Genomic DNA, 13,595 nt, shown 5'->3' with positions numbered 1-13,595 from the left:
AATGGACGTGCAGCTAGTTTATACGGAAAATATATATATTTGTATTGAAATGAATAAATATTATACCGCAAATATTGAAAATATAAAAACTCTTAATTCAGGTTTTGCGGTGGTTTTTTTTTTTTTTTTAAATTTTTTGTTTTTGTCAACTGCATGGCTGAATTGTATTTTACACATTTGGAAAAGGGTGCAACTATTGCGAAGTCTATGGGCAAGGCGATATAGTTGTATTATTACTATGCAATTTTACTACGGTGGTGTTTTATGTGCTGGCCTTCGTGGTGCTCCGTAACAGGTTATGATGAGCGTCAATTAAAGATTGACTTGATTTCTAAATCCTAGATTGTGGATGTCTTCATGGAAAACAGCCTTGTACAGCAATGTACGTCCTTCCTGCTTGATGCTTTGAAGAACAATAAGCCTGCGGAGGGCCATCTGCAGACTCGCCTCCTGGAGATGAATCTGATTCATGCTCCTCAGGTAATTAGTTCTTTGTTACTTTGTTGTTTTGAGATAAATAACATTTGGATTACTGTGAAAGCCTAACATTACAGCTCTATACGATCGTTTGCCATTTCCTCTGATTCCTCAGATTCAAGTTTTTTTTTCCTCTCCCAGGTTGCAGATGCAATACTTGGTAACCAAATGTTTACTCATTATGACCGGGCCCACATTGCCCAGCTGTGTGAGAAAGCAGGACTACTGCAGAGAGCGCTGGAGCATTATACCGACACGTATGATATCAAGCGGGCTGTAGTACACACGCACCTCCTAAACCCAGAGGTGAATTTTACTTTTGCGTTGCCTTTCATTCCAGTGCAGAAATCGTGTTCCTATAACTGCATATTAATCGCTCCATTAAATTGAATAGTCTTCACCAACCCACTATATACGTGTTTTTTTTTTTTTTTGTTTTTTTTTTTACCTCTCTTTGAATTTAGTGGCTGGTCAATTTCTTCGGGTCCTTGTCGGTCGAAGATTCGGTGGAGTGTTTGCGAGCTATGCTGTCTGCCAACATCCGGCAGAACTTACAACTCTGTGTCCAGGTGGCGTCCAAATACCATGAACAGTTGGGCACTCAGTCATTGGTTGAGCTGTTTGAATCTTTCAAGAGTTATGAAGGTATGATTATTATATCTTGTGAAATACGTTAATAATGCAGTCTTCCTTTTAAGGGTAGTTTTACGAACCGCGTTTTTTGGAAATACGCTGCTGCAGTTTTTGATGCAGTTTTTTTTAAACCAAATTTAGAAGTGGATCCTTTCTTTATATTCTTTATTTTTTTTTTTTTTTTTATTCAATACAATATAAAATTCCATACAAGTAAGGAATAAAGAAAATACAATTATGCACATTTTTACATTTTCCCCCTACTCCCACCCCCCACCCTCTCAAGACCGATCTTGGTAAAACAAAAAACAAAAAGAACAAAAATTCTTACCACTCCCCCCAATAGGTTTTGCAGTGTTTGCCTTGATTATAGATTTTCTCATATTTCATTATAATTTTCACATTATTAACCCAAGCATTAAACTCCGGTGGGGAGCGAGATATCCACTTTCTAACTATTAGTAATTTTGCAATAAATAATAGTTTTATTAATCCACATTTTTTTTCCTTAGAAATTTTTAATTTGGAATCATCACCCAGCAATACCAGTTGAGGTTGAAACACTATATCTGGATCTATTTTTTCCAAAATGTTTTTAAAAATTCTATCCCAGTAATCAGCAATCTTAATACAATTCCTTAACATGTGCAAATAGTTTGCTTCCGCTGCACCACATCTGGGGCAGTTAGAAGCTTTATTAATCGAGAACTTACTCAAAAGGACTGGCGTATAGTAAAGCCTATGTATCAAATTGAACTGAATAAGCTGATGGTTCATGCTTATCGATACTTTAGAAATATTTTGAAATATTATGTTCCAATCAAGAACACAATCGTTATTCAATTCCTTCTCCCATTTAATAACACAATTAAATTTTATTTTCCTTGACTTTATTTCCATCAGGGATTTATACAACCTGGAGAGAGGTTTTTTTTCACATTTGTATTTTCTCAGTTTTTTGTAGAAGTCATCCATATGGTCTTTATTGAGAGGATTGCCATCTTTAAATTTATCAAATGCGTGCTTTAATTGGATATAGGATATAGGAGAATCTTTCCTTCTCCGTTTCTTTATATTCTTAATTCCTTTCAAATACCCTTTTGGCTTTGACTCAAAAAAACTGCTATAAAACTGCTGCATTTTTACAAAAAAAACCTGTGTGTGAAACCACACTGAAGGGGCTTTATGGGCATAAAATAGTAAAATATCAGACCTTTCATCAAATTTTTATACTTATTCACTGGCACCTGTCATTTTTCCCTTGCCGTTTCTTGTTTGGAAGTGTGTGCAATATATTTTATCTATAGTGACGACACATTACGGGACTGTGGCAGCTAATCGTTGGTGACACCACAGTGGAGAAGACATCACATTGGCAGGCATTAACTCTTTCAGGACCAAGGTTCATCGATGCCTCAATGACCAGCCCCATGTTTTCAAATGTGACGTGTCATTTTATGTGGTAATAACTCTGGAATGCTTTTGCCTAGCCAAGCGATTCAGAGATTGTTTTCTCGTGACACATTGTAATGCCAAAACAGTGGAATCTCCCCAAAAGTGGTTTTGGAAGCTACACACCTCAAGGAATTTATCTAGGGCTATAGTTAGCATCTTGACCCGACTGGTCTTTTGCTATATTTATTGGAATATGTCTGTGAAAATTAAAATCTACTTTTTTTTCTGAAAAAATATTTAAAAAAATAATTTTGACAAGGAATAAAGAATAAAAAGCACCCCAAAACTTGTAAAGCTATTTCTCACGATTACGGCAATACCCCATATGTGGTAATTAACTGCTATTTGGACCCACGGCAGAGCTCAGAAGGGAGGGAGCGCCATTTGGCTTTTGGAGCTCAGATTTTGCTTGGTAATAGTTCTGTTTGGGGTTTTGCTGGTATTTCAGTTTATAATGTGGTTGGCATATGTAAGCTGGGCAGAGTACATGAGGGCATAATAAGAGGGTATAATAATGGGGTAAATAAATAATCCATAGATGTGTGGCCGGTGTCGCACTGATAAATGGTGCCCAATCTTATCCGCTTTTGGACACTGCACAATTTCTGTCGCTATATTCTGAGCGCCAGAACTTTTTTTTTCTCCACCGGAGCCGTGCGAAGGCTTATTTGTTACATTACAATTTGTAGTTTTCATTGGTTCCATTTTAGGGTACATGTGATTTTTTATTTTTATCACTTATTTAATTTTTTCCAAGCAAAGTGACGAAAAAAAACATATATTTTGACCATTTTTTTTCCTTTTTCCTTTTTTTTTTTTTTTTTTACATTAATCACTGCGCTGTAAATGACATTTTACTTTATTCTGCATGTCGGTACGATTACGGCGATACCATATGTATATAGTTTTTTGTGTGGTTTGCGCAATAAAATCACTTTTCTATAAAATTATTTATTTTTTGTGTCACCATATTCTGGGAGCCATAATTTTTTTTTATTGGTATTATTTTGGGGTACATGCAAATTTTTTATCACTTTTTATATTTTGGGAGGGGTGATGACCAAAAAAATAGTGACGCTAGTATTGTTTTTTTTAATTAATTTTTTGCGGAGTTCACCTTGTGGGAAAAATAATATTATAGTTTTAAAGTTTGGGTCGTTACGAACGCAGTGATACCAAATATGTGTACTTTTTTAAAGTTTTATTTTTTTTCCAATAATATCAGACTTATAGGATAAAAAAAATTTTTTGTTTTTGTAACTTATAACTTGTTTTTACACTTTTATAAAATTATTTTTTTTTTTACTTGTTTTACTTGACCTGCAGCACTGATGGCTGCTATAACTCGTTAGCCTACCTAAGTAGTGTAACGTGTTATAAACTGTAAGTGTGACGCTGACAGTCACACTGACAGGAAGCCTGTGAGGGCCAGCTAGTCCTCATAGGCTTCCGTGAATGGCAGACCGGAAGCCGTTGTATGGCCTCCGGTTTTGCCATGCAACCGACGGCAGCACCCGCAATTGGTCCTCGGGAAAGTTTGTTGTAGCAACAAAGTACAACAAACTTTCCCTGCGATCACATGATCACATGATCGGGACCTGAACCAACCAGGTCCCGGTCATGTCTCTGGGACCAGAGGCAGGGGTTAACAGCGCGATCCGGGTATCAGCACTACTCTGAGACACCCGGATCGCGCTTTTAACACCCACTGTGGGCGGTCGGGAACCATTTAATAACGGTGATCGTATTCTCTGTAGCCGAACCAATCGGTTCAGCTGTCAGAGAACAGGTTGCTGGGGAGCCGGAGACACTGACACAGCCGGCGTCCGAGCGCTTTTCACATCGCTATGCCGGCTGGACCAGAGATCTGTATATACACGCCCTGGCAGCACGGGGTATGTGCGAAAAGGACGTGAATCTACAGATTGTCGGCATGAAAGGGTTAATTCGCTTCTGCTGACATATGATGTGTATACTGAATGGGACGTCTGTTTACTTTGTTTTTTTTTTATCCATGCGAAAATTAAAGCACCAGAGCAATGCAAAACAATACAATAAAAAGATCAAAGCAAAATAAATAATTATTTGACTATTCACAACTATCAAACTCATTCAATCAAAGCTTTGGAAAAAGAGTCTCTCCATTATCTACTTTAGAACTATGAATTTGTATAATCTAGAGGATTGATAAACATGTTTTGTGATTTTATGTGTTAAATTATGTTACATTTTCATGCTAGAATTCACAGTATTTTGTGATTTGTATCTAGTTTACTTTTGGTAAGATTTGTCAATCTACCTTTTCCCATTAGGGCTTTTCTACTTTCTGGGATCTATTGTCAATTTTAGTCAAGATCCTGATGTGCACTTCAAATATATCCAGGCGGCTTGTAAGACTGGACAGATAAAAGAGGTGGAGCGGATATGTAGGGAAAGCAACTGTTACAACCCAGAACGTGTCAAGAACTTTCTCAAGGCAAGTGCCCAGACCATTCCTTTTGAAGAAACCAAGCATTGTCACGTTTTACAGCTCGGGGATGAGTAGAAGGTGAAAGGGGTCAAAGCAGAGTAACTTTGCTACTATTTCATGTCCAGCAGATAGCTCTCCAGTTTAGCATGGTTTTTCTTCACTCCCCCAGATCAGTAATTTTTCCATAGCACTAAATGGAATGAACATTTATTCTGCCATTGTTGTCAGTGTCAGATTCTTTTTCTTAAAAGAGGTTTTAGGTTAATAATTCTTAATCACGGTATAAATGAAAAGTTATGCAACTTTATAATAGACTTTTTCAATTCCTCACCGTTTTCAAGATATTTGATTACTGTCAGTGAATGAGAACTCTCTCTTGTGTGCATTGAGGCTGAAAACCATTACATAGCTAGGCAAATACATCAGCAGGACCTGCACAAATCTCTATGGTAGTTAGCAACGATGTATCAGTCTGGCAGATTTTTTTTCTGCCTGCAAAAAAACTCTGTGAACAGGGCCTTACTTGAAAAATATAATATTACAAGTTATGGGTACTACTTTCTGGAGATGGGACGTTGATCTAGGGATTTATTCTGGAGTCTGAGAATTTTTTTTCCCCTAATATGGGGCAATGGACATCCATCTCATGGTTTTTTTGCTTTCCTCTGGATAATCATAGTAGGATTCTAGATTGAACTTGATGGACCTGTGTCTTTTTTTTTCAACTTTATAAACTATGTAAAGCGGTATCAAAGTTAACAAAAGTTATACTACCGTATTTTATGTAAATATTTTAACCTTTTGTCATGGTTGTGAAATGTTACGGCCTGTTCACATCCGCGTCAGGATTCCGTTCATCAGTTCCGTTAGACCTTTCAGTCGGAGGAAAGTTTCCATTTTCTCGCGGAAACAATAGCGTAGTCGACTATGCTATTGTTTCTGCGAAAGAAATGGAAACTTTACAGAACGGAAACCAACTGCAACGGAAGCTTTACCATTTGAAATCAATGGTTATGCAAATGGAAGCTATGGTTTCCATTCGGCTTTCTTTTAATCGGTTTCTCCGACGGAAAGGTCGAACGGAACCGATGAAAGGAAGCCCGATGCTGATGTGAACAGGCCCTTTAAAGAGGATCGGTCACTAGTTAGTTTAGTAATGCCCTATCTCCTAGCTAATCTGATAGGCGCTGCTGTCACACTGATAATGCTGGTGAAAATTGTGTCCCAAAACTTTTATGTTAAGTTATGAGCTTTTTTAATAACTATGCAAATGAGCCTTTACTAGCCAAAGGACCGGTAACAGCAGCGATTCTTCTGAGGTGGAGCTGCCCCACAGCCTCTGACCTGTCCAATCCGCATGAAGCTGGTTCACGAGACTAAGGCTGGAGGGAAGGGGGATCACTTCAAATTGCCATATCTCGGGCTGTGGACCACAGAACAGTGGAAAGATGAGATTCTAATCTATCATATGGCACCAGGCACGCAGTTATAGCTGTGAAACAACCAGAGGAATCGCCAGTTGAATACACCGTCGGTAATAGAAGCTGTATACCAAATGATCACGCTGTGTTGCTGGGAAGAGGAGAAATGCATGACACTGATTGAACAGCGTGGTACGGAAAACATTACACCGCCCAGAGTGAAAAGAAAGTGTAACCTCCCATTTGGCAAGTATAGCCACATTAGCATATTTAGAAAAATGCTCAGAACTGCAAATAATAAACATTTTTGAAAAACAAATCACACTGCATCATAGCACCTATTCGATTAGTTAGGAGATAGGGCATTAATAAACTAGTGACCCAAAAATGATGGCCGTGCACATGGCTACGGTCGTGTGCATGAGTCTTAACTAAAACTATATCCTTACTGAACGTTTTGTTTTCGATTTCCTTAACCAGGAGGCCAAACTAACAGACCAGCTTCCACTGATAATTGTCTGCGACCGGTTTGACTTTGTCCATGACCTTGTGTTATATCTGTACCGAAACAACCTCCAGAAGTACATTGAAATCTATGTGCAAAAGGTGAGTTGTATCTTGTATGTTTTGTTGTTGAAAGTCGTGATTCTGGTTACTGTAGAGTGCTTGGGATATACACCTCTGTTTAGTATGGGGGTGGTTTTGCGTTTTTTGTGGGTTTTTTTTAATATATAAAAGCGGCTTCATAAAGTACTGCTCTGTAAAGCATTTATTTCCTGTTAAGTAGCGCTAACATTTGTTACTTAGCTGTCCACGGTTTAGTCACTCTCATCCGCTCCTGTCCCCAATGGGGCTTAACATCTCACACACACACACATTAGGCTGGGTTCACACGACCTATTTTCAGACATAAACGAGGCGTATTATGCCTCGTTTTACGCCTGAAAATAGGGCTACAATACGTCGGCAAACATCTGCCCATTCATCTGAATGGGTTTGCCGACGTACTGTGCCGACGACCTGTCATTTACGCGTCGTCGTTTGACAGCTGTCAAACGACGACGCGTAAAAATACAGCCTCGTCAAAAGAAGTGCAGGACACTTTCAGACGTAATTTGAGCCGTTCTTCATTGAACTCAATGAAGCACAGCTCAAAATTGACGGCCGTCAGAGAAGCCTCGCAAAATGCGAGGAGGAGGAATTACGGCTGAAACGAGGCAGCTGTTTTCTCCTGAAAACAGTCTGTCTTTTCAGACGTAAATGCCTGCTACCGTGTGCACATACCCTTAGGGCCAAATAGACTTCTATCAAGTTCTGAGCTGTATGATTCGGGAGTGTGGGAGGAAAGTGGAGGGATTGGATAAAACCCACACAGGCATTGGAAGAAAATACTTCATCCGTGCAGAGGTTTTCCTTGATCGAATTGAAAAGCCGGAACCCACTGCTTCAAGGCAATAGTGCTAACCACTATCTAAATCTGCCCATACACCTTAAATTAATGTTGGCGAATCCTGCCAATAATGTGTTTGTTAGGGGTATCCAAACCCTCCCCCAATAGCAGACGTCAAGGAAAACTGAAATAAGACATGTTGCATTTCATTATTCGCAATCCTTTGTCCTGCCTGGAGATAAGCTGCTGCGAAAATGTCTGCCATCTGCTTGTCTCCCTCTCGCCATTGAAATAATCATGAACGTTCAGCCAAGGCATGTTTATGGGGAAGATCGGACTACATGTATCTTTGGTGTTCCTGCCAGTTCAAGGCGTTTCCAAGGTCCTAACATAATGTCCTGTAAGATACCAATTACACTCTGGCAATAACATTACATTTTTATTAATCTGGTAAAAAAAAATGGCTGCTAATTCCACATCCTACAAATTCCTGTTGCACACTAGCAAAAAACTGCCATATGGTCTCATATTGTTCTAAGAAGCTATGGTGTCTATTCTTCCCTGTCCCTGAGGAAAACTGCAAGGTTTGCCTTAAGGAGCGTTTCGAGGAACGTTTTTCATACAGAGTTGGTGCAGATCAGCAGGCTTTTGCCAAAATGCATCATCGTCTAAGTCTATTTGCAAGTAGTATTAAATGTTCTATAATAACTAATATAATGCATTGTTATTCATTTGAACAATAATGATGTATTTAAATGTATGATTTATTGCAATAACTCGTATCCTATTTCTATCTACAATGAGGATTGCTGGTAACGTTACTACTGTAATATCTGTTCTTTTTTCTGGCTAGGTTAATCCCAGTCGCATCCCAGCAGTTGTAGGAGGCTTGTTAGATGTGGACTGCTCAGAAGATGTCATTAAAAATCTCATCATGGTTGTACATGGGCAATTTTCTACCGATGAGCTCGTAGCGGAAGTAGAAAAACGAAACCGGTAAGATAACACCGTAAAGTACTTTAGAAGTACACGTCTCTCTTTACACGTACAGTTATCCACGTTAACGCTAATCCATCAATATAAATAACGTTAAGATCATTTTTTTAAATTAAAATCTTGGTCATATTACTAGTTTTTTAGTAAATATGACCAACTGCATCCATTCCAGGAACACTCTATTTCAGTTATCAGTGCATTGGGTGGCAATTTACAGATCTCACGCTCTTCCCCCATTTCAGGTTAAAGCTGCTTTTACCATGGCTGGAATCAAGAATCCATGAAGGATGTGAGGAACCTGCTACACACAATGCTCTGGCCAAGATCTATATTGACAGCAACAACAACCCTGAACGCTTCCTGCGGGAAAACCCTTTCTATGACAGCTGTGTGGTGGGCAAGTACTGTGAAAAGAGAGACCCACACCTCGCCTGCGTAGCCTATGAGAGGGGCCAGTGTGACTTGGAGCTAATTAAGGTGGGTCCTTCAGGACTACAAGAGAAGAATGCAATCCTCATTGCTTCAGGAAAAAAATCTTTCAAAATTACTTTTAGTAAAGGTATCGTTTATTTTGGTTTAGGTGTGCAATGAAAACTCTCTATTCAAGAGTGAAGCACGTTACCTTGTACGGAGAAAAGATGCAGATCTGTGGGTTAATGTGCTGGACGTAAACAACCCATTCAGGCGACCACTGATAGATCAAGTAAGATGAAAATGTGTAAAGATTTTGTGCTTCTCTGAGTTAAAGTAGTTTAACAAGTAAAGGATTGTCCGAGTCCCTTGACAATAAGCTGATCTTAAAAGGCCTCCCTGCTAGAATCCCCAGCGATCAACTGTAATCTGTGGGGAAACATGGCACGAAGGGTTCAGCTCCCCTGCAGCACCACCACAGGTGAAATTAAGCATTGCACAGGGCCATTCATAACAATGGTTTGTCTATGTAATGCAGGACCGGTCCTCCAGAGCGTGAAGTGCTCTTTTTAAAACCGCGTTTCACTTGTTTAACCAAGAGATGCAGATACTGGAAAAGGCGACCACCTCTATTATATCACTGAACATCTGGTTAATTTTGTAAATAATAAAGCGCATGAGGTTTTTTTGCAGGCAGAAAAATTTCCCTCAAACTTCCTGAAGGATTTTCACCTGCCTGCACTTTCTTGCCGTGGTTTTTCGTGGCGTCTTTCGGCCACAGCTATTTGAGCTCCGTGGGCAAAAAGCGCAGCGAAAAACGCTCTTTTCCTCCCATTGATTTCAATGGGAGGTCAGAGATGGAACTACGGGAAGAAACTATATGTCTTTCTTCCTCCACCTCCCATTGAAATGAATGGTAGGCGGTTTCCGCGTCCAAATCCGCGCCGAAAAGCTCAGTGTGAACTTACTCTTAGACTTAAACTTTTAATCTGCTTTAAAAAAGAGAGCCTCCAGAAGAGCACAGCTCCTTTAAGAGGTCATTCTTCCAGACTCTTTCCTCTCATTTTGCAAGCTGTTATTGATACTGTATGAAAACAAATTTCAATGTAGCATTTAGTAGAGCTTTAGTTTTTTGCGGGACGATTATAGTTTTTATCACTTTTTATTTAATTCTTTTTAGCGCTATGGTGACCAAAAGACAGATTCTGGGGTTTTAAATTAAAAAATTTTACGCCGTTCACTGTGTGACTCAAATAATGCTCTATTGTGATAGTTTTGGACTTTTACGGATGCAGCAATACCAATTTTTTTTTTTTTCTTTTATTGTGCTTGGGGAAAAATTGAGAAATTATTATTTTTTTTTTAACTTTAAAAAAAAAATTACACTCCTAAAATGTGTAAAAAAAAAAAAAAAAAGTTACATACATTTTTATCAGTTCCCCTAGGGGACTTGAACCAGCGATCATTACATCACTGGTACAATACACTGCAATACATGGATGAGTTAAAGAGGCTCTGTCACCAGATTTTCAAACCCCTATCTCGTATTGCAGCAGATCGGCGCTGCAATGTAGATAACAGTAACGTTTTTTTTTTTGTTATGACCATTTTTATATTTATGCAAATGAGCCTTTCTTAAGTACAACTGGGCGTGTTTAAAGTTAGAGGCATAGTGTTTTTATGGCGGCCACTAATGGGCTTTATTCCGATTCAATAGACTTTTTACGTCGCTGCCTCAGAATAAGTAAACAGAGCAGGGAGCTGTCAAATCTCCCTGCTCTCAGCTACAAGAGGTAGCTGGGGGCATCCCTGCTCTAATGGGTGAGATCGATATCCGTATCGATCTCACCCGTTTAACCCCTCAGCTATTGAGCGCCGCATCTGAGTGGTTTTGGAGAGAGGGAGGGAGCTCCCTCTCATCCCACCAGGAACCCGGCGATAAGATCGCCGAGTGCCTGTGACTCCGATGGCAGCCGGGGGCCTAATAAAGGCCCCCAGGTCTGCCTGTAATGAATGCCTGCTAGATCATGCCTCCAAAAATTGCGGTTTTCTTTTGAATCCAGCCTTAAAAAAAAATGTGATAAAAAGTGATCAAAAAGTCGCATCAAATGGTACCGATAAAAACTACAAGTCGTCCCGAAAAAAGCCCCCATACAATTGCATCGGCGAAAAAATAAAGTCTTGGCTCTTCAAATATGGAGACTCAAAAACAAATAAATTTGAAAAAAAAGAGTTTTCACTGTAAAAGTAGTAAACATACAAAAACTACAAATTTGGTATCGTTGCAATGGCAACAACCCACTGAATAAACTTATTGTGTTATTTATACCACACGGTAAACGTCGTAAATTTAGGACGCAAAAAAGTGTGGTGAATTTGCAGGTTTTTTTTCCATTGCCCCCCAAAAAAAGTTAATAAAAGTTAATCAATAAATTCTATGTACCCCAAAATGGTGTTATTAAAAATTACATCTTGTCCTGCAAAAAATAAGACCTTATACAGCTATGTCGATGCAAAAATAAAAAAGTTATAGCTCTTAGAATAAAGATGATGGAAATATCTCTCTCAGGCCGGAGCAGGTAAAATATTGGATGAAATGCAAAACACCACATGTAGTATACAGCAAAAAGAGAAACTTTTTTACCGCTCAGACGGCACTGTTACAAGCCGTCCAATGTGTAGTTCATGTGAACAAATTACTCCAATTCGTAAGCGATAGAAAATCCACTATCCAGTGTGGGCATAGATGGTTCCACTGGTACTTGCAGATCCACATGGCTGCAGCCAGTACTTGTAGTTCCACGTGGCTGCAGCCAGTACTTGTAGTTCCACGTGGCTGCACCTTCACCGACTACCATGTACCAGTGGAGCCATCTACACACACACTGGATCGTGGATTTTCTATCGCTTACGAATTGGAGTAATTTGTTCACATGAACTACACGTTTGACTACTTGTAACAGTGCCGTCTGAGCGGTAAAAACTTTTGTCTTTTTTTTGTTTTTCAATTGTGAGCCCAAATTTAATAGATTTTTAAATCTTGGAAAACCCCTCTAAAGGGAATCTGTCAGCAGTTTTGAGGCCTCAATACTTCTAACAGCGCAATATACGGGAGAGAAAGGTCATTGTAACAATAGCTCCTGCAAGGAGGATGACCGAGAAACCATTGTTTAATTCCCCTGGCATCATGGTCTCAAGTGCCACTGAAGCGAACACTTGATGTGCACACTCTCCTCACTACATGCTGCCAGCCCTTCCCCTCTACTCTGAGTGACCGCTCTAGCAGTCGCCTGATTATCTGCTAGAGCTGTCACTCAGAAAAGAGAGTGGTACTTGTGACCGCAGTGTCGGGGGAATTAAAGGTTTTGTGGCAGACATAGTCCATTTAAGTTGGAATTAAATAATCCTCATCAATTTCCAAGTAGTATTGGTTTCTCCACTTGATGAATTTTCTGTGAATGTTTTCTCAGAGGTCTGTGAACAAGCCCTTTTCGCTTGAAGCTTAAGAAATGTTGAATCTTGGGTTAGGTTGGTTTATTGGTCATTTTTTCCTTTTTTTTTTTTTCAAAGGTGGTCCAGACTGCTTTATCAGAAACTCAGGATCCAGAAGACGTGTCTATAACTGTGAAAGCTTTCATGACTGCTGATCTCCCAAATGAGCTCATTGAACTTCTGGAGAAGATTGTACTGGACAACTCTGTGTTTAGTGAGCACAGGTCAGCTGGGGAGGTGACACTAGAATATGAGAGAGGCTATGGCAGGACTCGCACTTGTGTCACATAAGAGCACATATTGTCATTTCTAGGCGAGGGCTTTAGCACTGTGCTTCACCAGTCTGTTAACAGATGGAAAGAGACCATTCCACAAAAACTGCAGACTGCTGCGCTGTACTGTTGTAGCCGGCGTAACCTAGAACAGTAGATGCTCGCATTGGGGCTGCAGGCAACTCTCTTGTCCCTGTTAAAGAAGCAAGGAGTGATTTAAGGGGTGGGTGGTTTTTGTTTGAACGTCAGTCACAGTATAAATTTTGCATTTCTGTTTGTCTTCAGAAATCTGCAAAATCTGCTCATACTGACAGCCATTAAAGCTGACCGCACACGAGTGATGGAATACATCAACCGTTTGGATAACTATGATGCACCAGACATTGCTAATATTGCCATTAGCAACCAGCTGTTTGAGGAGGCCTTTGCCATATTTAGGAAATTTGATGTAAATACATCTGCCATCCAGGTGAGAATACGAATCCTATCTCTATACTAATGGATAATAACTTTGTCATTGTACTTAGTTTCCGGGCTAGTTCATCATCGCTTTAATGGGCATGTTCGATTGCTATAAG

General features: G+C 39.5%; 1 protein-coding gene across 1 annotated transcript in view; it reads left to right on the top strand.

The window, feature by feature from the left end:
• The window catches only part of LOC142657207 (clathrin heavy chain 1-like), a 120,925-nt gene that overhangs the window by 82,369 nt on the left and 24,961 nt on the right, over window positions 1-13,595 (top strand). The window contains exons 11-20 of the mRNA XM_075832261.1: window positions 343-480; window positions 619-783; window positions 942-1,122; window positions 4,878-5,041; window positions 6,937-7,062; window positions 8,700-8,842; window positions 9,085-9,319; window positions 9,423-9,545; window positions 12,824-12,969; window positions 13,303-13,486. Of these exons, the coding sequence (XP_075688376.1) occupies window positions 343-480; window positions 619-783; window positions 942-1,122; window positions 4,878-5,041; window positions 6,937-7,062; window positions 8,700-8,842; window positions 9,085-9,319; window positions 9,423-9,545; window positions 12,824-12,969; window positions 13,303-13,486 (1,605 nt within the window). The remainder of the gene's footprint in view (window positions 1-342; window positions 481-618; window positions 784-941; window positions 1,123-4,877; window positions 5,042-6,936; window positions 7,063-8,699; window positions 8,843-9,084; window positions 9,320-9,422; window positions 9,546-12,823; window positions 12,970-13,302; window positions 13,487-13,595) is intronic.

This window comes from Rhinoderma darwinii, chromosome 1, assembly GCF_050947455.1.
Source record: "Rhinoderma darwinii isolate aRhiDar2 chromosome 1, aRhiDar2.hap1, whole genome shotgun sequence".
NCBI lineage: Eukaryota > Metazoa > Chordata > Amphibia > Anura > Rhinodermatidae > Rhinoderma > Rhinoderma darwinii.
Note: the sequence above shows the minus strand (reverse complement) of the source record. Positions and strands in the feature narration are given on the sequence as shown.